This window comes from Indicator indicator, chromosome 8 (assembly GCF_027791375.1).
Source record: "Indicator indicator isolate 239-I01 chromosome 8, UM_Iind_1.1, whole genome shotgun sequence".
Lineage (NCBI taxonomy): Eukaryota > Metazoa > Chordata > Aves > Piciformes > Indicatoridae > Indicator > Indicator indicator.
In genome coordinates, this window is record NC_072017.1 from 19,238,387 (window position 1) to 19,260,722 (window position 22,336).

Consider the following 22,336-nt stretch of genomic DNA (forward strand, 5'->3'; position numbering starts at 1 on the left):
TTTAAAAGCTGTGTAGACAGGGTGTTTGGGGATATGGCTTAGTGATGGACTTGGTAGAGTAGGGTTAATGGTTGGACTCAATGATCTTGAAGGTCTTTTCCAACCTAAATGATTCTATAAGGGACAGGTGCAAACAGCATTAAAGCAAACATGTATTTGCATGTCTTAGTAATGCTTTATTCAGTCATACTGATATACTTTCAGAAAGTACTTCTTTAAAAAATATCTAAAACCTCTGTGTCAAGTTGGAAATATTGTAGCCACAGGAGAAAAATAAATGTACAATATGAGGTGTAAGAGGTGAGAAAGAGAAGAAGAAAAAAAATAAAAGGAAGAAATCATACTGCTAGAATTAAATAAAACAACATTTTTTTTCTCATCAGTGTGGAAGGGAATAGGTTCTTCCAGAGCCTATTGTCTAATGTTGGGGATTTTGTGAAACTAAATGATAGACATATGCTTACATGGAGATATTTTTATACTTGCTTCATTAATCATAGAAATGTTAATTAGAACTAGGGATAAAACCATATTCCTGCCAACATTTTTTCCTGTCTCAAGAAAGATTTAATATTTGCAAATGTATAGCACTGATTTTTAAATGTAGGATAGGGATCTCATACAGTTAGTGTTTTGTGTCTAGTTTCAGTTCTATTTAAGTTTTATGCAGTTTTTGAAGTTGATCTTCTTGTTCATTAATAATCTTCAGTGTCACCAGCACAGATAGCAAGCAAAGCACTCTCATAATGCCCTGAAGCAAAATGCTGCAAGAAAAAACCCAAACATTACTGTGATTATACATTTTATTTATTTTTGTTCTCTTAATGTGTGACAAGGTTTAGACTGACGTATGGTCTTGTAAAATACTACATTTTTGTACGGATTGTAGTCCAAAATCTTTTAAATGTCATACACCTTGGGCTTTGGTTGCTTGGGCACCTAGAAACAAACTACGTTTGAAAGGTTTTATCAATCCTATTTTAATGTGTCTCAAATTTAATACCAAATCCTGAGGAACTTCTTACAGTTATTGCATTTGGATTATAGCAAAAATAAAAAAAGGTAGTGTCTTTGCCTGAGTAATTTTTAAATGTTCTGGTTTCACAGTCTGCTCTCACAAGTGAAGGCCTCTCCCACTTCCAAGATGGGAGGTAATACAAAAAAAGAATCTCTGGGCTGAGATAAGGAGTTTAATGAGATGATAAGATGTATAGTTGCCTTACTCTAATTTCTCAGAAAAGGGCAGCAAAATGCATAAGCAGCAGCAGAAGCCAGTGACTCCCCCACCCCCAACCCACAGCCAGCCAAGCAGAAAAGACTGACAACCTAAACCTTGAAACAGCAGCAACCAGAACAGGAAGCCTCTCATGTTAAAATCTGAACTTCAAGCCACATGATGCTTTGCTCCAGCCAGTGTTTTCGTTTTGAAGCTGGCGTGACAGCAGCATGGGTTTGAATATCATCAGCAGGTTCAACTCAACCCATGACAGTCACAGATACATTACAGTCTACCAAGATTTCCTGATGTTTTTCGCAAGTTGATTCCTTGGTCATTTTGTCTCAGCCACTTGACATAGTTTGTGGGGTGCCAGTGCTGAATATATGCAAAGGTATGTAAAAACTTACTTTAATGTCATGAAAGATTGATTTCCCATATCTCTCTTTGTATCGCTGTCGTATATTCATCAAATCAATCTCACTCCTGGAAATGAGAATCCTTATAACTGTTTTGTTGTGAAACCCAAAATCCTAGGAAGAGAAGACGACGAGAGGAAATCTGGCAGTCAAACAGTATGTGTTTACCTAGCTATGTATGTTCACATTAATGTTCAAAAGACAAGCCAATTAATTAGGCTACTCATAAAGATACCCAAGCTTTTAAAGGAATCCAAACATTCAAAGGTTTTATCCTACAGAGTTTTCATATACTCAACAGAATTCATGTTACTGAATAGCATGGGCTGAAACTTTTGTAAAGAAAAACCTGATGAACTTTTCTCAGTCTTAAGTATTCAGTTTGTAGGTAACTTGTGGCTGTTTTGGGGTCCATCCAAACTATACTGAAGCCAATAATTTATTTCACAACTGCTGCTGAATGTGAATTCAGTGGGATTGTAAATTATTTATTTAGAATGTACATAGCTTGGATTCAGCTGTGGTTTATTTTAACTGTTTCTCGATAAATTTTGATACTGTGATTGTGTAGAGAAGGGAGACATCTAGTGGCAATAACAGTAATCAAAATGAATTTACAGTTGGGATGACGACCCATTCAGATTGTTTAAAGATAAATTGTAATTTTATTGATAAGTCATTGATACCGAAATCTTGTTTACAAAAAAAAAAAAAAAAAAATAAAAAAAAGAAAGTAATGAGATACATTTAAAAACTGCATGTAGAGAATCTGATACATGTTTGATGTCTGTACTAAAATCTTTCATATAAAACGTTACGGGCTATGATTCTGAGCATTAGACTCTTACAGTCATGGAATGGTAGGGATTGTAAAGGACCTCTGGAGATCATCTAGTCCAACCCCACTGCTAACACAAGTACACCTAGATCAGGAATGCACCCGGGCAGGTTTTGAAAGCTTCCAGAGAAGGAGGCTCCACAACCTCTCTGGGCAGCCTGTTCCAGTGCTCTGTCACCCTCAAAGGAACGAAGTTTCTCCTTAAGCTCAAGTGAAGCCTCCTGTGTTCTAGTTCGTATCTTTTGGCTCTTGTCCTGTCACTGGCCACCAGTGAGAAGAGCCCAGCACCACCCTCATGACCCCCAGCATTTAGATGTTTTTATGCATTTAGAAGATACCCTCCCAGTCTTTTCTTTTCCAGGCTAAAGAGCCCCAGGTCTCTCAGCCTGTCCTCATAATAAATGAATGTATGAAAAGCTTCTTATATAATCTAGACATAACTTGGCTGCAAAACCAGACAGTATTTTAAATTCTTGCATTTCTTTTGAGAATTATCTGTTTATTAAAACACTTTGAGAAAATAGATTAAAATATTAATTAAACCAAAATGCAAATGTATATTCTTAATAATTAAAAATGTTTTCCTGCATCACATACATCATCTGAATATAATATTGAATAAAACTAGCTATGTGATAGTTCTTAAAAATGAGCTTTTAACGTTTCTTCTTGGCACTCGCTTGTTTTAGTATGTTAGCACTTACAAACAAAAATAAAAGAACCTGCCTACATACACTGAGTTCCACAAGAAAATATCATAATTTATTTTTATGTAACTTTAAGTTATGATTTAATCTTTAGTGATAATTATTACATCTCTAGAGATTAAAAATCATATAGCAAGAAAAGTGAACATTCTACACAGCAGAGGGAGATACTCTCTGTAAAAGACAGATTTTCAATAAAAAAAAAAAATTGACAGAGTTAGTAGATGAATATTTTTTAAGGCATCTGAATATTCAAGCTTTTACTGTTACTGTTAAATCGTAACTACTGCATAGGTGTCCACTGCTCTCGTGGCCCCAAGAAGGCCAATGCCATTCTGGGGTGTGTTAGAAGGGGTGTGGTCAGTAGGTTGAGAGAGGTTCTCCCCCTCTACTCTTCCTGGTGAGTCTGCATCTGGAATATTGTGTCCAATTCTGGGCCCTCAGTTCAAGAAGCACAGGGAACTTCTTGAAAGAGTCCAGTACAGAGCCACAAAAAATGTTTAAGAGAGTGGAACATTTTCCTTATGAGGAGACACTGAGGGAGTTGGGGCTCTTTAGCTTGGAGAAAAGGAGTCTGAGGGGTGTCCTCATTCATGTTTATAAATATGTAAAAGGTGAGTTTCAAGAGGATGGAGCCAGGCTCTTAGTGATGCCCAATGACAGGACAAGGGGCAATGGGTGAAAATTGAGGCATAGGAAGTTCCATGTAAACATGGAGAAAATTTTTTACACTGTGGGGGTAATGAAGCACTGGAACAGGCTGCCTAGGGGGAGGTTGTGGAGTCTCCCTATCTGGAGATATTCAAAACCTGCCTGGATGCGTTCCTGTGTGATTTGGTAAAGGTGATCCTGCTCTGGCAGGGGTTGGACTAGATGATCTTTTGAGGTCCCTTCCAATCCCTAAGATTCTATGAGTCTGTGTGATTCTGTGAAATTTATGTATGTACTAACAATTTTAAAACATGCAGTGGTTAAATGTGTGAGTACTCATTCACAAATAATCAAGCAAACAAAAAAACCCCGGGAAAGCTACTTTTTATGATACGTGTAGAAGAGGGATTACTTACATGAATTGCAGTGTAAAGCCTGTAAGCAAAGTAGGAAGGCTTGTCACGAACGCAGAGAACTAGGAGAGATGAGTTGCAATACGTAAGCAGAAGGTAATTATACAATAATTTCTATTGGCATTTGGCTCCTTGAAATATAAAGCTAAGTAATGCTATCTATGACTCAGCTTATAATTAAGCTACAAGTTTTCACAAATGTAAGTATATTTATACTTTTCAAAGTCTGGTACTTGTTTTTGGTGGGTACTCATTGCTGTTGCATTGAAGAACTTATTAAATGTCAATGCGCTCACATGACTTTTGTAGAAATGTTATTATCCTTATTGTACAAATAGAAAACAAATGCATATAAAACTTGGAGCTTGTTTATATACCACTGAAGGTCTGAAAACTTTAATGTGCATAGAGTCAGTTGGTAATGCAGTTATTGTTATCAAATAAGGAACAGGTTCTGCTCAGTCAGAATCTAGTGCTACATACATACTTTTTCATATTCACACAACCATGGAAAAGTAGTTCAAAGATTGTTTTCTAATTAGCTCTGAATATTGATTTACACATTATAGAGAGTAAAATAGATGAAAGTATTAGAAAAGTAATATTCTTGTTTCATCAATATTATACTAGATATTTATTAAGAAATTACTGCTAGTATAAAAGAATACCTTTACATTACCTATTGCAACCAGTAATTCTTGAAAGTATCCATCATAACATTCATTAATAGCCTCTACTATGTCTTGCCCAGAGATATTTTGGAATTCCTGGAAAACTTGGGAAAAAAAAAAAGAAAATCTTGATTTGTTCTAGTTTGTTAATAATGATCAATTTGCCTTCTTTTTTTTCCCCTGCTTCCCCCAGTACTATAACTATTGAGTTTACTCTTCCCCCTATTTGCTCTGTGTGTTTCATGATGTTTATATCCCCCAGATAAGGCAATTTAAATGAATAGTCTGAATCCTGCCTCCCAGGATGTTCTCTCTCTGCGTTCTCTAGTATACAGTACATAATGAATGCATTGCAGAATCTCTGTTTCACCGGGAGCTTCAATAAATTCTTTATCTTGCAACCTCTGTTTATGAAAATGGTAAGAATGTCATGTCTTTAAGACAACTTCCTTTGTCAGCTTGGGTAAGACTGGCCAGAGATTCACAGATTGTGACAAGAAGCCATGGCATGACACAACATTTCAGTATCTAGACAGGGACAGTCTGAATAATGCAGGTATCCAGACTTACATACACCCTTTAGGGAAGGAAGAAAATTTTCAACTCACTGCTTACTACAAAACATATGGAGGACCACATTACAGGCAGAGTTCTCAAATCTCTGTTGCAGAGACAGTAGAGCATAAGATTGCTTACATTATGTTAATCGTGTGATCACTAGCCTTACAGAAATCATGACAGAAAATTAATTTGTTGATCCATGACAGCAAAGTAATTCTAAGCTACTGTTATAAATGGGTATAAAAAATATAACTGGCTGCACTGTGATAAATTGTTACCAAACAGTCTGTTTTTCCACAGCAGAGCAAAACACATCTCAAACTTGTCATCAAACAGACACAACAGATTTCTCCTCTGCAGCTGAAGATCTAGATGATCTCACATAAATTTCTTGCACTCTGTAATCATGATTATGGATTAAAAAAAAAGTCCCACTATATTTATGTGTGTATGCTCATTATGGGAGACTGAATGTGGATCCTGAAGTGCTCCCATCAAAACCTCTGAAACTTCCAGGGAAAAACTTCCACACAGCAATGTGTTTTCACATACAAACGTTTGTTGAAAATACTCCTCTGCCTCTCTCAAGGTGTTCCCAGTCATAACAAAGAGTTACTTAGGAAAAATGAAGAAAATATTAAAGACAAATCTGCCCTGTCCTTTCTTTGGTCATGCATTTTCTCTTTTCATCAGGCATCCTGATGTCTGTCTGTTTTATCTACAGCTGCCTGTAGTCATCAGACAAAGTTCATTTTTGCATTACATCCAAAATCCTGTTAACATCAGTGGGAGTCTGAGAACTCCAACAATTCACATTTAGGTTTCAGGCTGATACCCAGCTGCACACTGAGCTTTTTGGTATGTGAACCACGGTTTATTAGCAAATCAGATTTCTCCTTTGCAATCTGTGTTCAAACAGCTGAACTGTTGAATTACCCATCCACAGCTGCTGGTAGCTCCTGTTGCAGAGGATCATTTGCAGCATATTTTTGTGTTCTCCTGTTTTCTGCTGACATGCTTCCCACAGAATCTAGTATACCAGAAAAAAGAGAAAAAATACAAAAGATTTTAAGTCTTAAATAGGTTTTTAATGTTTGTTTTTTTTTTTTATGTTTGAGATGCTCACATCTGACTGTATTTACCATTGCATCCTGAGCAGCTGTAGAAGGATCTGCATATCCTTCCATTCTTGTTCCCTGGGAGAAAAAAAAAGGTACATTTTCTTCAGAAGTTAAATTCTAAAAGACTATTGGAATATGCGGTTGTTTCTTTATGAAGGTGTGTTTCATTTCTTAAGATAACAGATGTGGGCTTTTAGATTGGAACAGTGTATTCAGTGGTTGAATTCACAACTGTGGAAAATGTCTTCCAGTTTGTCAGGTTATGTCTTCATTTCCTCTAAGAAGAGGAACTCTGGAATGAGAAATGGTCTTGTGAGAGAAAAAAATGCAGGAAGTGGGTAAATCTACCCTATTTTCAATCCCATTCTAAATAAGCTTTTACCTTGCCACCACCATCCCACTACAATTTCCAGTATTATGGATGGTATATTGCTTCCTATAATATATAACTACAAAGGAACAGAAGAATAAGAGTAACATTTACCATTCGCTAATTATTTCTTATCAATATGCAAACTATAGGAACAAATACATCAAATAATAGAGATTTTGATTTCTCATAATCACTGTCTAAGATCCAAGGCTAGGAAATTTTTTACAACTTGGATACATAAACAAGAGAGGAATACTTCTGATTTCCCATACATTTAAAAGATTTTCAATTACATAAATCAAGCTATTGTTGTTAGAAAAAGAAAAGAATTGTAAATTTATGTTTTTTTAACCGTAGTCATCATGTAAGATACAAATCAGCATTAGTTGCAAAACCCTAAGAACCTCAAGCTGTGTGTAATCACTGCCTTAATGATACATGTTTGAAGTTTAAAATTTAAAGTAATTTTACCCTATATATGAAAGGGAGGATTAAAATTGCATATTTGCTGTCAACTTGTAGAATGACTAATTTGTACCTCTTTCCTGTTAAAAATATTATTTTACATTTTAATTAAATTGTACAAATTTCACACAGTGGAATTCCTAGTAACAGGTGCATGCAAAAATACTGTGACTTAACATACACAATAGTACAAAAAACATAATGTTTAAACCAGAGAACTATTTAATACTTTCTTCTAGAGTCAAAAGTGGATATATCTCCATTTTTACATAATTCCTAGACTGAACTGTGAACAATATATTCTAATAACGGAGAAAGCAGAGTTTTTAAAATGAAAATCTTATTTGTACATTCAGGAAGGCTCCTTTTGAGATGAGACAGACTAAGCAGAGGAATATCTAGGGACTTAATCAATAAAATAGTCTGCTGACCTTTGCCACCATCTGAAAGCCAAATTAGAAGCAGATGAAGGAATTCAAGTTCTCTTCTGCTTTCCCCCCCTCTCTTGTTCAGAAGTGTAGCCCTACTGAACTAGCTTTAACCACAATCACCTCAAAATTTAAGACTTCTCCAACAGTAACAAAAGTTATTGTGAACTTTTTAGAAACATTAGTTATACAACTTGTATTTACAGTACCTGAGCAAGGTTCATGAGTGTATCTCTGAAGTGACCTGAAGTCTCAGAATCAATATCTTGTTGAAGATCATTATTATATTCTATGTTAAACCAAAAACATAATCTAAATCACAAGACAGCATGCTCTGAACAGTGCTATTAAAATTGGCAAGCAAAGGCTGAATAAGTCAGGTGCAAATACTTATCCATTTTCTATGGTGATATTCCACAGTAACCTGTGCAGGGTTCTACATCGACCTATCCGTGGGGCTGGCAGGTCTTTCTTGGCCCTACCAGGGGGCTCTGCCCTCCTGGGGGCCCTCAGCTGCTGCCCCACCTTGCCAATCAACCCACCATGGGCGCAGCCACACAACACAGCTTCTGCTGCTGTGTGGTGATGGGGTACTTGGAAACTGCACTTCAAGGCAAGTGGGCAATGTCCAGTCTCAGTAAGCGCTTCTTTGAAGGAAAACAGCTTACATGCTTTTTTTGAATGAAGTGTGCAAAAGCTTCTGAAAATCCCCACATGTAGCTACCACATACGTCAGATGTCATAGGCAGCAACACATCTTACAAATTCTATGATGTATTTTCGACTTTAAACATTTTGCTTCAGCCATTTATATATAGTTATGGAAAAGCAGGGGGGAGGGAACAGACTAATACTGAGAAGTTATTTTATAGTTCAGTTTGTTCAGGTCTGCTAATAATCCAGAGCACATATAGTACAACTGCTACTTGTAAAAAATATTACGCATTAGGTAGGCTTCTTTCATCTGGAAGATCTCCATATTTGATCTTGAGGCTAATATGTCAATTAGACATTTTTCTTCTGTGTCTATTCCCTGTGTGGAAAGAAGGAAATATGAAAAGATGTTGTTAGTAGAAACCATAGCTTTTAGAAAAAAAGCAATGCTGTGCTTCTAAGTAATTGAAGAATAGCAGTTCCTGCTGGAGCAATGCAAAGTGCACTTTGCATAGTCTACCTGTTTTAGTAGACAGTGACTTTAAATTAGTAGTAGAAGCCTGTATTTAAAATATATTCCTTCTGAATCTGAATTTCAGCACATACATTAACAAGTGGGGAATAATGCAAGACTAGTGTTGGCAGAAACAGAATGGGAAGAATTGTAGAGTTTCACTAAGACTTTAGAAAAATCGGATGCAAATATGGAGCATACATCTCCAGTAAGTGTTCAGGTAAGCTGAAGTAGATGTGAGCACAACTATTATATTGTGCTTCTATCTATCTATCTATCTATCTATCTATCTATCTATCTATCTATCTATCTATCTATCTATCTATCTATTTAAAAAGTTATGATCTATAATATCTACTGTAGAACTTGATGTTTAAAGAAGCTTCACCAGATATGCATAAACACATTCTTTATGAATTGATTTGAGCATCTGGCCTTCACAGTGCCCTGTGGGAATCAATTTCACCATTTAATTACGTGATCTTTAAAGAAATATTCTTTGTTTCAAAAGTTCAGTTGTTTAAGGAGCACAAGCTGGGAAGAAAAGGAAATCACAAGGAGTGATCATTGCTTTGTCATTGAGTAATTTGTAGGTGTTTATGTAAAGGCATATTCTATTAAAGAATTGTTGGTCTTTTCAGAGATGAAAGCTCAGTGCATTGTGCTGGCTGTTTGAATTAATTTTGTTTGTAACATACATAAATGCTTACAGGATCAAGGCCTTACATTTCCCTCTATAAATATTTACTCCTTTCCCAAGTTTACCGTGGGTGTTAAATGAGTTGTGTTTGTTACATGACAAGGATATTATTTGTGCTGGGTTTAGCATACCGATGAAAGAACTTCATATATCACTATTTCTAATGACCTAGTGTGCTATGTAGTAGCATACTATTCCAGCATATGAATTTCTAGCAGTTTATCAATCATTTAAATGTGAAAAATAATCAATTTAACATATGTTCAGTACTCTAAGTAGTGACTGCAGCTCTAAGTAATTCTGAATTTGACAAGAACCTTCAAGGCGTGCCAGAGCTCATGGGCATCATAGGAGGCAGGTGGATACATCAAGCCAACCATGACTTCTTTGAAGTGATGAGAGAGATTCTCTTTTAGGTCTGTTATCAGATCCTTGAAAAGAAAAAATGTATAGACAGGATTATTTCAATGGTCACACTTTATGAAGACAGCTTAAATAAAGTATTAGTGGTTTTCTCTGTAAATGAATGAAGATGAATTGTCCAAGATGAATTCTGGCTAATAGTAAGAAAAATATTCTTTAAATAGTATGTGTTTCTTCTAATAGTTTGGGTGAGATGATGCCGGATAGACAAGCCAGTAGACCACATAGGATTCATAGAATCATAGAATTGTGGAATACCATGTTGGAAGGGACATTAAGGGTCATGTGGTCTCAACTTTCTTGTCAAAATCAAGGTCTAGATAAGATGGCCCATCATCCTGTCCAGATGAATCTTAAAGATGACCAATGTTGGGGGATCCACCACTTCTCTGGGGACATTATTCCAATGGCAGATAATCCTTGTGAATTTTTTTCTTCTTGTGTCCAATTGGAATCTCCCCAGAAGTAACTTGTATACATTGCCCCTTGCCTTTCCCATATGATTCCTTGTAAAAAGGGAGTCTCTGTCTTCTTTGTAGCCACCCCTTAAATACTGGTACATGGTGATAAGATCTCACCTAAGCCTTCTTTTCTCAAGGCTGAGCAAACCTGAGCCTTTCCTTACATCAGACTTCCAAGTCCTTTGATCATCTTCATGGCTTTTCCCTGGACTGTCTCCAGCCTATCCACATCTTTTTTTGTATTGTGGGGACCAAAACTGAACACAGTATTGCAGATGTGGCCTGACCAGTACTGAGTGGGTTTATGTTTTCCCAGGTACAAAACCTTAACGCTTGTCCTTGTTGTACTTCTTAAGTTACTTGTTAGCCCACTCTTTCAGGCTATCTAAATATTTCTGAGACTGCCCCCCAAATGCACAAATGGTTTGATCAATGAATGAGGAGAATGAACCAGAGAAGAAGAAATTTTATATGTCCATTTTTAAAAAACTGGTGTGTGGCAGATGTACTTCTGCTGCTATGTAAATGATAATTGAAAACTGTAAAAGTTACCAATAATTATGAGTGAAGTTGTGTGTCAATCTGTTGGTGCCAGCCAATTGTCTGCCAGGCCTTTGGTTCCAGTGACTGACCTGAGAGAAGGGCTGACCAAGTGCAGTAATGGAAGTATAAAATGGTTCTGCCATACCCTGCCATACATGTCTCTGTACGCCTCAGCAATCATGAGCCGCTGTGAGTTGCAACGCTGCGTTAGGACATCAATCAACACATCTTTTTCACAGCCTGTAAAGGAAATATGACACAGAATGTAAATTTTAAAAGTACTGTTATTTACTTATATTTGTGATTACCCATATTTTATTCAAGAACATTAACCTAATTTCTTGAAAAATAATAGATCAGAAGATTAATAACCCACTGGTATTTACCAACATCAGTTGTATCTGCTGTTCTTATGTACCTTTCGTTTACTGGTGTAATACTAACAAAAAGTGAAGTAGTTTGTTATTATTTGATGCATCACCATCTCTCAAACTCAATGTGTTTGAAACCATCAATAAAAGGTAGACTTTAATCTATTCAGAACTAAGCACAGTAGCAGAATTTGCTGGTGTACCTGGGAAATCATGCTTGTATGCACTGTTGATATTGATTAAATTGTTATTTCAGGATTTCTTTCATGGGGATGGCAATTTGTGGTCAGACCATTTGCTGAAAAGCTAAAGCTACGTGTTTTCAGAGCAACTATATAGAGTAAGTTATGAAGTTTTAAAAAAATATACTATTTAACCAATTTCCAAGAGCATTTTGTTGAAAGTTGCTTATGATACTTTGCTTGATGGCTAGAGCATGCTGCTAAACTTCTGTAATGAACCAGTATTTATGGCTTATGCAAAAAAAAGAGATAATGATTAACATATTCTGAAAATTATTTTATAATTTAAAATATTTTTTACCATCCTGAAAGTTGGCCTTTGCAATTTCAGAAGGCTGAGCATTTTAATGACATTCCAGTATGTTTGTATCTCCAAGTGTAAATCAACTGACTTTATCACACTTGCAGCAGAGACACATTAGGGTGAAAAGCATGAGAATCAGCTGGATCTCAATGGAGTAGGGTAGTCTCTCAAGTTTCTACCAGTCATTGTTATACAGATGCATATACATATATATATAATGTTACAGATATACATTCCGTACCTACTACAGATTTGTTAGGCAGATTTTATTATATAGTTTATAACTGACTGACAGGTTTCATTTTGACAGAAATATAATTGAACATTGAATGCTTTCTTTTTTTTTTTTAAATTGTCAGAGGAAGTCTGTATTTCTTCAGTATACAATCATAGAATCATAGAATTGTTAGAGTTGGAAGGGACCTCAAGAATCATCTAGTTCCAACCCCCCTGCCATGGGCAGGGACACTCACACTAGATCAGGTTGCACAGAGCTACATCCTGCCTGGCCTTAAAAAACTCCAGGGATGGGGCTTCTACCGCACCTCCCTGGGCAACCTGTTCCAGTGTCTCACCACCCTCATGGTGAAGAATTTCTTCTTAACATCTAATTGGAATCTACCTGTTTCTAGGTTTGGTCCATTCCCCCTAGTCTTATCATTACCTGACACCCTAAAAAGTCTTTCACCAGCTTTCTTGTAGGCCCCCTTCAGATACTGGAAGACCACAATAAGGTCTTCTTGGAGCCTTCTCTTCCCCAGACTGAACAGCCCCAACTCTCTTAGTCTGTCCTCACAGGAGAGGTGCTCCAGCCCTCTGATCATCCTGTGGCCCTACACTGGACACACTCCAGCACATCCAGATCCTTCCTGTAATAGGGGCTCCAGAACTGGATGCAGTACTCCAGGTGGGGTCTCACCAGAGCAGAGCAGAGGGGGAGAACTACCTGTCTTGACCTGCTGGCTGTGCTTCTCTTGATGCAGCCCAGGAACTGATTGGCTTCCTGGGCTGCAAGTGCATGCTGGTGGTTCATGTTGAGCTTCTCATCCACCAGCACCCCCAAGTCCTTTTCTTCAGGGCTGCCCTCAAGCTAGTCGCTGCCCAGCCTACATTGGCACTTGGGATTGCCCCAGTTGTGCTAGTTTTTCAGCAAGACATTGATGTAACATCAGTCTGATTAATGTCCATCAAACCCATAAAATGGAATTGTTTCTGAAACTCTGCATAGGAATCTGTTTTTACTTTCCAGAAAATAATTATGACTAGATGTCTGTGCAGCTTACGTAGTTTCTACAGTAAAAGGATAAGAAGGATTCAGAAAATATTTTAAAACCTAAACAACTGATATCAGTAGGAGAGCATACGTGACTGAAAGCTTCTCACAAAATGAATGTTGCATGCAAGATTTGGGGTCAGGATGTCAGTGATTGTAGAGGCTATGGACACTTAGATTCCTCTGAAGCTGAACTTTTTATTTTGCCAGTTGTCCTTGAAATTAGAACTTTGTTCCATGTACTTTGATAGGTAAAGTGAAAGTAAGGTTAAGGCATCTGTATTTACAATATTTAATGAAGAGAATCGTGTCTACATTTCCATGTTAGCAACATTGCATTAAAAGTACAGTTTGAAGTTTAGCAAGATGTTTAAAACTTTTCATCTGTATCAAATTTAATCAAAAAGATACTTCAGATTCTTCTTGATCAATAATACTCATTGTGGTTCACTTGACATTCAGTATGAGTTCTCACATTTCCATTAAAGAAACTGAAAACAGAACCCAAGATTTTGTGGTGTACAACCTTGTGAAAAGCCCAAGGGGTATAAGGATTCTGATACAGAAAACAGTTTTAATGTGAGAAAAATGTTTCAGAGAGTTAAGAAAATCATAAAGAAAATCATAAAAATCAATATTCTGACCCTCAGCAATGTTGATGATGCCCAACAAGAAAACACAAAAATCCAAACAGAGGAAAATGCTTTGGTGAACATTTTTTTTTTTAATATAGGCTGAAATTCTATAAATAAATTCTTTAAACTTTATGCACCCTTAATTTTTTTTTCTAGATGACTGATTCAAACCTTAAGAGTCTCTGGTAATAGTTAATTGTTGAAGTTACAATTAAAATCCTTTCCCATGTTGGCCTTCACTGATATAGCACAGAATTCTGTTTTTTTAAACTTATTTTCTCAAGAAATCTTTTGTTACTCTAAGTGTTGGTGTAGGGTTTAGATTAATCCTAATTACCTCTTAATTCCTGTAAATGCAGCTACATTATTTATTTGGACATCCTAGTGTGTCTCATTGTGATTTATGAGAGTTTTCTGAAAAAAAAAACTTCTGTTTTAGAATCAGTCAAGATACTTACTAATTCCCTGTAGGGCTCCTCCTAGCAACTGGGCATCCATAATAGGATTAAAATTTGGAGCAGGAAAAATCGTTCCTTGTATCTGCTAAAGAAGAAAGAAGCCTTTAATTGAGGTGCTTTACATCTATTAACACTGTATATATAATTATGGTGAAAATCAGCAGTAGTAATATTAAATTGTCTTTGCTTCATGGGGAGCAGGATGCAAAGTTTTAAATTTATGAAACAGAATTTACACTTGCAGTAAATCCTTGAGGAAGCTACCCTTAGTATGAGTTGGACCTGGAAAACAATAGAATCTTTTATCTTTCAGTGTTAATCCGTGATATCCCTGATGGTTTTCCGTTATCTGTAGTATTTCTCATGGTATTTCTAATTTGAAAGGACTTGTGAGAAAGTAACAGATAAGATACATAAGTTGCTTATAAATCTAGTTATTTTTTAAAGACAGGATGTTACTGCTAAGCATGAGATAGCTTTCCGATATGTCATGTAGAAGGCAACACCATTTTTCTAGTTACTTTGTAACTGATTAAATTACTGTCAGTTCATTCTCAGTGATACTTTATTTCATGTTCATCATTTAAATACAAGGTTCTGTTGTTACAACTGAACAGAAAATACATAGAACCTCTTTTACTCGTTAAATCAATCAGGAAAATAATGAGAAAAAACGAAAAAGAGATATAAATACTGGACATAGAGAAGACAATAAGACTATGCTGATTTTTGTTGCTGACTCATCCTTAAGATATGCTCCATCCTGTCTTCCTTTGTCAGCATGGGAATTATCTGTATACCCTGGGCCTCACTTGTCACTTAACTTATATCTAGAGTAAGACTCTGCAGATATTAACCTCAGAAACTGAGAGTTTATATCCTCATGACATCCCAGTACTTACAGTACACATACTTCTTCAAATGTTATTCACCAGAAGCTTCCTAGGCATGTGCCATTTGCCGCAGTGTGAAGTTTGAGGCACAGAAGGCTTCATTTTTTCCCCACCTTGCTAGCATGTCAAATAATGCTGACATTAGTTAAATTATCATTCTCCACAGCTCAGGAAACAGAAATAGCTGGTCAGCTGGACAAACCACTCCAAAGCTTACTAATAAACAAAATCATTATGGAAAGAAGACCTGGAAGACACTGTTAGAATGCAGTATGAAAAATACCTATTTATATATACTATGATTTAAGAAAAAAGTGGATCTAACTTTCTGGCTGTGATTTATGCTTCCAAAAATATCTGTGTTGTATAAAAAGTCATTGAACTCAAGAGGAAAACCAAAACAAATCCAAAACCCAACACATCATTAAATGTTAGGGTTGCTAAACCAGAAAACATTTAGAGGGGAATAATTATAAAGATTACTAGGATGCAAATGAATGCAAGTAACAAATAACAAGATTCAAAGACTTTGAGCCTTCGCTTTAAACCAAAGGTAGAAAGCACAAACATATCTGGTATTCAGTTCAAGTGCTCTCTGGACCTGCCACAGCCCTCACTGCTCAGAAGGGTGATGGTGTGGAGGACATATGGGACCTGGGCATTTATTTTGTGGCTCTTCATGCCTGCATCAGCTTTGAATAGGCTCAATTACTGTAAAGGTTAGTTGTCTCAAAGTATTTCATACATTCAGGTTTATGGTGTCAAAATGAACCACCAAGTCACTGATTTTTTCAGCATTTATGATACTTGCACTACAACCAGAAATAAGTTATTAGTGAATGCTATAAGAGTGGATTCCTAAAGCAAGTTCCCTTGGAGCAGGTTGCAGAGTGATGTGATCTTTTATTTTTTTAATTTATTTTTTCTTTTTGTGCAGTTTCAAATTATTTAGGTGCCATGTGATATTTACTGTGGAAAGCAAAGCCAAGGAAATGGATAGGTAGATAGTTCAGTGGAGACAGGGATTGATTCTTGGATGCTGCAGTGCTGTCTGTCCCTCTCTGAAGTCCTGTAGAGACAATCCATACACCTGTCTCAAAGGATGGAACCTTAGTGCCATGATGGCAGGTGGCACTACTGTCCTGTGTTGACAAGATAGTACATTGTAAATGAGAAAGGAAAAACTCACTTCAAAAGCAATGCAGAAATCCAGGGGGTTGCTTTTATAAGCAAGAAGCTCTTCTAATGTCCTTTGGTGTATTATGAGGAGAGTGAAATCACGAAGGAAGTCTCAAAGATGCAGCAGCAGACTGTCCATATGTGCTGAAAGTCTAGCAGGTGGGGAAGAAGACTGGCCTGGCTGAACAGAGAGATTTGGTTGCAAGTCAGGGAAAAAAGGAGAGTTTATGGAACAAGGGGCAGGCCTTCAGCAGTAAGACCAGTTGTTTGCTGGATACCCAGTCACCCTGAGCTGGAAGATAGGGATGAGGAGCAGGATGAAGCCCCCATAGTCCAAGAGGAGATGGTTAGTGACCTTCTGCATCATTTAGACGTATACAAGCCTAAGGACCTGGATGGCATACTCCCAAAGGTACTGAGGGAGCTGGTGGAAGTGCTTACCAAGATATGTTCCATCACTTACCAGCAGTCCTGGCTAAATGAGGAAGTGCCAGCTGACTGGAGATTTGCAAATGTGGCACCTATCTACAAGAATGGCCGAAAGCAGGATCTGGGGAACTACAGACACGTCAGTCTCACGTTGATGCCAGGGAAGGTCATGTAGCAGATAATCTTGAGTGCTGTTATGCAGCAGGTCCAGGGCAGTCAGGTGGTCAGGCTGAGTCAGCATGGGTTTATGAAGGGCAGGTCCTGATTGATGAACCCAATGTCTTCTATGACAAGGTGACTTGCATAGTGGATGAGGAAAAAAGCTATGAATGCTGTTTACATGACATTTAGTACAGCCTTTGACACTGTCTTCCACAGAATCCGCCTGAAGAAACTGGCTGCTCATGGCTTGGATGGGGTAGATACTTTGCTGGATAAAAACTGGCTGGATGTCCAGGCCCAAAGAGTGGTGTTGAATGGAGTTGGTGGCCAAGTGGTGTTCTCCAGGTCTCAGTATTTGGGCCAGTTCTCTTTAATATCTTTATCAGTGATTTGGACAAAGGGATTAATTATACCCCTCAGTAAGTTTGCAGGTAACACTAAGTTGGGAGTCAGTGTTGGTCTCCTTGAGCGAAGGAAGGGTCTACAGAGGGACTTTGAGAGACTGGACTGATGGGCCAAGGTCCATTTTATGAGCTTAAAAAAGGCCAAATGCATCTGAGTCCAAACAACCCTATGCAGTGCTGCAGGCTTGGGGAAGAGTAGTTAGAAAGCTGCACAGCAGAGAAAGACCTGGGGGTGTTAATCGACAGCGAGCCATTAGTGTGCCCAGGTGGCCAAGAAGGACAACAGCTTCCTGGCTTGTATTTGGAATAGTGTATCCAGCAGGACTAGCGAAGTGACTGCCCCTCTGTACTCAGCACTGGTGAGGCTACTCCTGGGGTACTGCGTTCATTGTGGGGCCCTCGCTACAAGAAAGGCATCGAGTTGCTGGAGCAAGGCCAGAGAAGGGCGATGAAGCTGGTGAAGAGTCTGGAGAACAGGTCTTACGGGGAGTGGCTGAGGGAACTGGAGTTCTTTAGCCTGGAGAAGAGAAGGCTGAGAGGAGACTTTATCACTCCCTACAATTACCTAAAAGAAGGTTGGAGCAAGGTAGGTGTTAAGTCTCTTCTTCTCCTCAGTAATAAGTGATAGGATGAAAGGAAATGCCTGAAGCTGCACCAGGGAAGGTTTATATTTAGATTGGATATAAGAAGAAATATCTTCACTGAAAGGGTTAGAAAATACTGGAGTAGTCTCCCTGGGGAGGTGGTTAAATCCCCATCCTTGGAGGTGTTTAAAAGACACAGAGATGTTGTGCTAGGGGACATGGTTTAGCATCAGACTTAGTAGAGTTGGACTTAATGATCTTAAAGGTCTTTTCCAACCAAGATGATTTTGTGATTCTCAGATTTAATGAAAGATTGTGTAGTTTTAAGTTGAGCTACAATAATCTCCTGTACTGAAAGACAAATCTGGAGGTCATGGCTGGCATTTTGTTTTGCAAAGATTTGTTTTAATCTTGTCATGTTTTAGAAGCATACATAGTTACAAAATTATTTGCTCACTATTCCTCAAGAAAATGAGGAAATACATCAAAGCAATACTCACCTTGGAAAGCGGGGGCTCTGCTTCCAGAACCTAGGGCCCAGGATACAAAATCATGTTTTGCCCCCAAATTATACAGGGTTTGCATGCTAAATGCACTACCTAGCAGCAGTCTTCATCATTGTGCAAACTGAGGTAGCAGAGCAGTAGAGGCACTTAATAACAGTATGAAATTACAACAGATTGAATTTTGATCATGGAGCAGGCAACTGTATGGGAATAGGTTGTTCTCTTCCATTATCTTTGGTTAGAGAATTTCTATGGCCCTGTTTTGAAGCAAGACATTTTTAGGGTTGATTGAACGTCTAAGTGTAGTTACAAGTACTGCTATTTCACTTCATTTCTACTGAAGTCAACTGTGACTGACTAGTAATACCCTATAATAGAAGAAGATTCAGAGGAGCTGGGTAAGATTAGTGTGACCATGAAGCTCAAGGAATAATGCAGGATGTGGCTCACCACAGCTCTTTTAAAGAAAGATGATTTTATCTCACAGAAGGTAAGGCAAACAAATCTCTAGATTCAGTGATTTTTGACTTGAAGGATTTTAATCTTTCTGATGTCAAGATACTCTCATCTACAAAAACATAGATCTGTTTTCACAGAGGCAGTCCAAGTGGGCTCTTTATACATAGTTCTGCATGTTTCCACATGTGTATTTAATGCTTTTGAAAAAGAACTGATTCCAAAACAGCTGTGCAAACAGAACAGATTAATGAACGAATCAAAACAATAAAAGAAATTGAAAAGGGGCTGTTGGTAAAATCTGAGACTGCTTTTATTAAATTATGGTGTATAAAGTTCAGGCAATTCAGTCTTGTGATGGAAAAAATAATCTAAAGTGAGAACAACCTTCTAATAATATTTGTTCAGTAAGTCATTCTGCCGATAACAAGCATTCAGACTCCTTAGTCTGAATGTTTCCTATACATAATACTTAGTAAAATAAAATGCTCACTTTATTACCTAACTACATGCTATGAGCTAGGTATACTTTTGAGATGTCTTTCGTATGCAACTTTATTAAAAAAAAAGTATATTGATTCACTGTAAGTTTTTTGTTTGTGTTACATTTCATTTGAATAATATGAAGGAGTACTTTTAAACATAGGAAATTCTTTCTCCAGAGCCTCCCATTTCCCCCTGTATATGTATTTTAGAGAGGTCACAAATGTCATCTTATCTAATTCCTGGCAGTTTTACCTCTGTGATTCTGTGGGATGCCATATTCTGTATGTAATCTCTGATAATGATGTTGCCCTGAATTGTTAAAACTGGCAGAACTGCTGCTGTTAATATTTTGTCCATTTCATTCTTGATCTTGGAGGACTCCATCCTGTACAGCTGTTCTCATATAACATGTACAATTACTAATAATGGGTAACATAAAATATAAAGGAGATAATATATATAAAGAAAAAGGTAAAATTTGAAAGTAATACCTCCAATTCTTTTTTAACATTTCTTATGTATCTGAGTTAATGGTGTATTAAAGTTGTGGGATTCCTTGAAAGATATCTTTAAGTCTCAAGTGTGCTTTTAAGTGTTGTTGTCAGCCTAAACTCGTAGTTAAGAATAGTATACAAGAATATTTAAGAATAGTCACAAGTGTGACAACCTAGCCACTCAGTCATGTGTAAGCCCTGCTTTCTTAGAGCTTATGACTTGTTAGAAAATTATTTTTCTCTTGTTTTTTTTCTGAGTCTTATCTGAGAAAGCTGCCATTCCTCCATGACCAACTTTATCTCTACAGGAACTAGCAGACATCTGGGAGGGAACATTTGCATGGGCTCCACACTACAAGTCCCCATTCTGTCTGGACAACTCAGCAAGGAAGTCTGCTGCACTGTTTACCATCTGGTGAGCTAGTTCATACAAACCCCTAATTTCTCTGCCTTCCTATCCCACAACACATGGAAATGCTAATAAAGAATAAAAGTTTACCCAACTTGAGAATCTAACACATACTTTTCAGAGAAAGCCTGGTTTTTTTTTTACGTCATTGCTGAGATCAGTATGTACCTTGCTGTTTAGAGATGCTTTTCTTTCCTCTTCTGTGATTATGGAAAAAAAAAAAAGCGGGGAGCTAATCAGTGTGTTTATATATTTAGAAGCAGAAGGACTAGAAAGACAGTATTCATATAATTTATTCTGGAATATTTTGGTGTGATTTAGAGGATCAAAATTGTGAACTTAAATTAACTCTTTGCTGAAGCAATCCTAATGGCTGAATAATATAGAACAATTATATTAAATTATGCCTAAAATAGCTGTTGTAAACATCTCTTATAGTTAAGATTTTATGTGTATTCTTTTTATATATATAATACTATTTCATTATTATTACAAATGGAATAATTACCAGTTTTAATGACTTAAAAACAAAAGAAATTTTCTATAAATTGTTTTATAATGTATTACTGTTAATATCAGGCAAAATGCAATATGCAGATGTAGTGACAATTACTTAAATAGAATTGGTCTCAAATCATTGGAAGAAAAGAAACTGAACTTCTTGACTTCTCCATCTGAAACGGATCTACTAGCTTTGTCAGGTGGCATTCTTCCTGTCTTTCTTTGATTATCAGGAATATATTATACATAGGAATTGAAAGAGAAAATAAGAAACAAAGAAGGAAATCCCTTTTCAGTTCTTAACTGGTCTAGTAAAGAATGAAAGATCCCAAACTACTGAAAACCAAACACTTTAGTAAAACCCATTCAATAATTAATACTTTAGAAAAACAAATATATGCAATATAATTTCGTAGGAAGAAATGCTTTACTGATATGATAGGAATAATTATATTTCCAGATAAGTAAGAAAAAAATGCTCATCCTTCAGAAAATTATATATTGATCTTCAAATTTATTGGTAATGCAAAGAGCATTTGAAAGGAGTGAATCATTATTCCTATTAAAATAATTAAAAGAATATGGAAGTCCTTAATGAACATAATTATCAGTATGACATGTGCAGAAAAGAATTTGACATTTTGCTGTAATGAGATGATAACTACAGTAGCTTTCACAATGGAGCTTTAAAATTGCAGTATGAACTTTTATTTTCATGAAGAGCCCTAATGCAACCATTTAATATATTGCTACAATTTATTGATGGGAAACAATAATTGATAGCTTTCCCTATGTTATGGGCCTTGTAGAGGTAGCGTTTCTTTCCTTTGAAATATTTTTCACATTGTGGACAAACCCTAATGATAAAGCTATGTGGTTACTTCATGCAGTTGCAGACTGTCTTCTGAAAATACAAACCTACCAAAATAGTGCCATAAATCTTCTGAACAACTCACCGTTTTATTTTTAATGGAGTCAGGTCATAGTATGCAATTTTATGTCTTGCGTAACAGCTACGAGCAAGTATATAACCCCCAGAGCCTCACAAAGAGATAAAAGACATTATTTTGTCTTGAAAGGCCTAAAATTATGGGAGAGAAACTGATAATTTTTTGTATTTTAATCTTCATTTCATACACTTCATATATACTGCAAGTAAGCCCAGAATTAGACCCAAATTACAAATAAATTGATTTCACCTGAGATTAATTTCTACCAGTAAAGAGAAATGGGTCACAGCATGTGTGATGACAACACAAGAGCAATAAACTTTTTGAATGATTTCAGAGAACAGGTCGTTATACTCACATAGTCTCCACAATACATTTCGATCCAAGTCTTCAAGTTCTATTGAGAGAAAATGGTATCTTTCTTAGAATAAATCTAACAGTT

At 36.8% G+C, this 22,336-nt stretch overlaps 1 protein-coding gene across 1 annotated transcript; it reads right to left on the minus strand.

The window, feature by feature from the left end:
* Window positions 1-695: 695 nt before the first annotated feature.
* Window positions 696-22,270, minus strand: ANXA10 (annexin A10). The gene is made up of 12 exons (XM_054383132.1): window positions 22,253-22,270; window positions 14,442-14,523; window positions 11,304-11,398; window positions 10,049-10,162; window positions 8,806-8,896; window positions 8,073-8,152; window positions 6,619-6,672; window positions 6,413-6,506; window positions 4,924-5,019; window positions 4,248-4,306; window positions 1,627-1,749; window positions 696-764 (listed from the first exon to the last, which is right to left on the minus strand). The coding sequence occupies exons 1-12, from the start codon at window positions 22,268-22,270 to the stop codon at window positions 696-698; spliced, it is 975 nt and encodes a 324-aa protein (XP_054239107.1).
* Window positions 22,271-22,336: the final 66 nt, after the last annotated feature.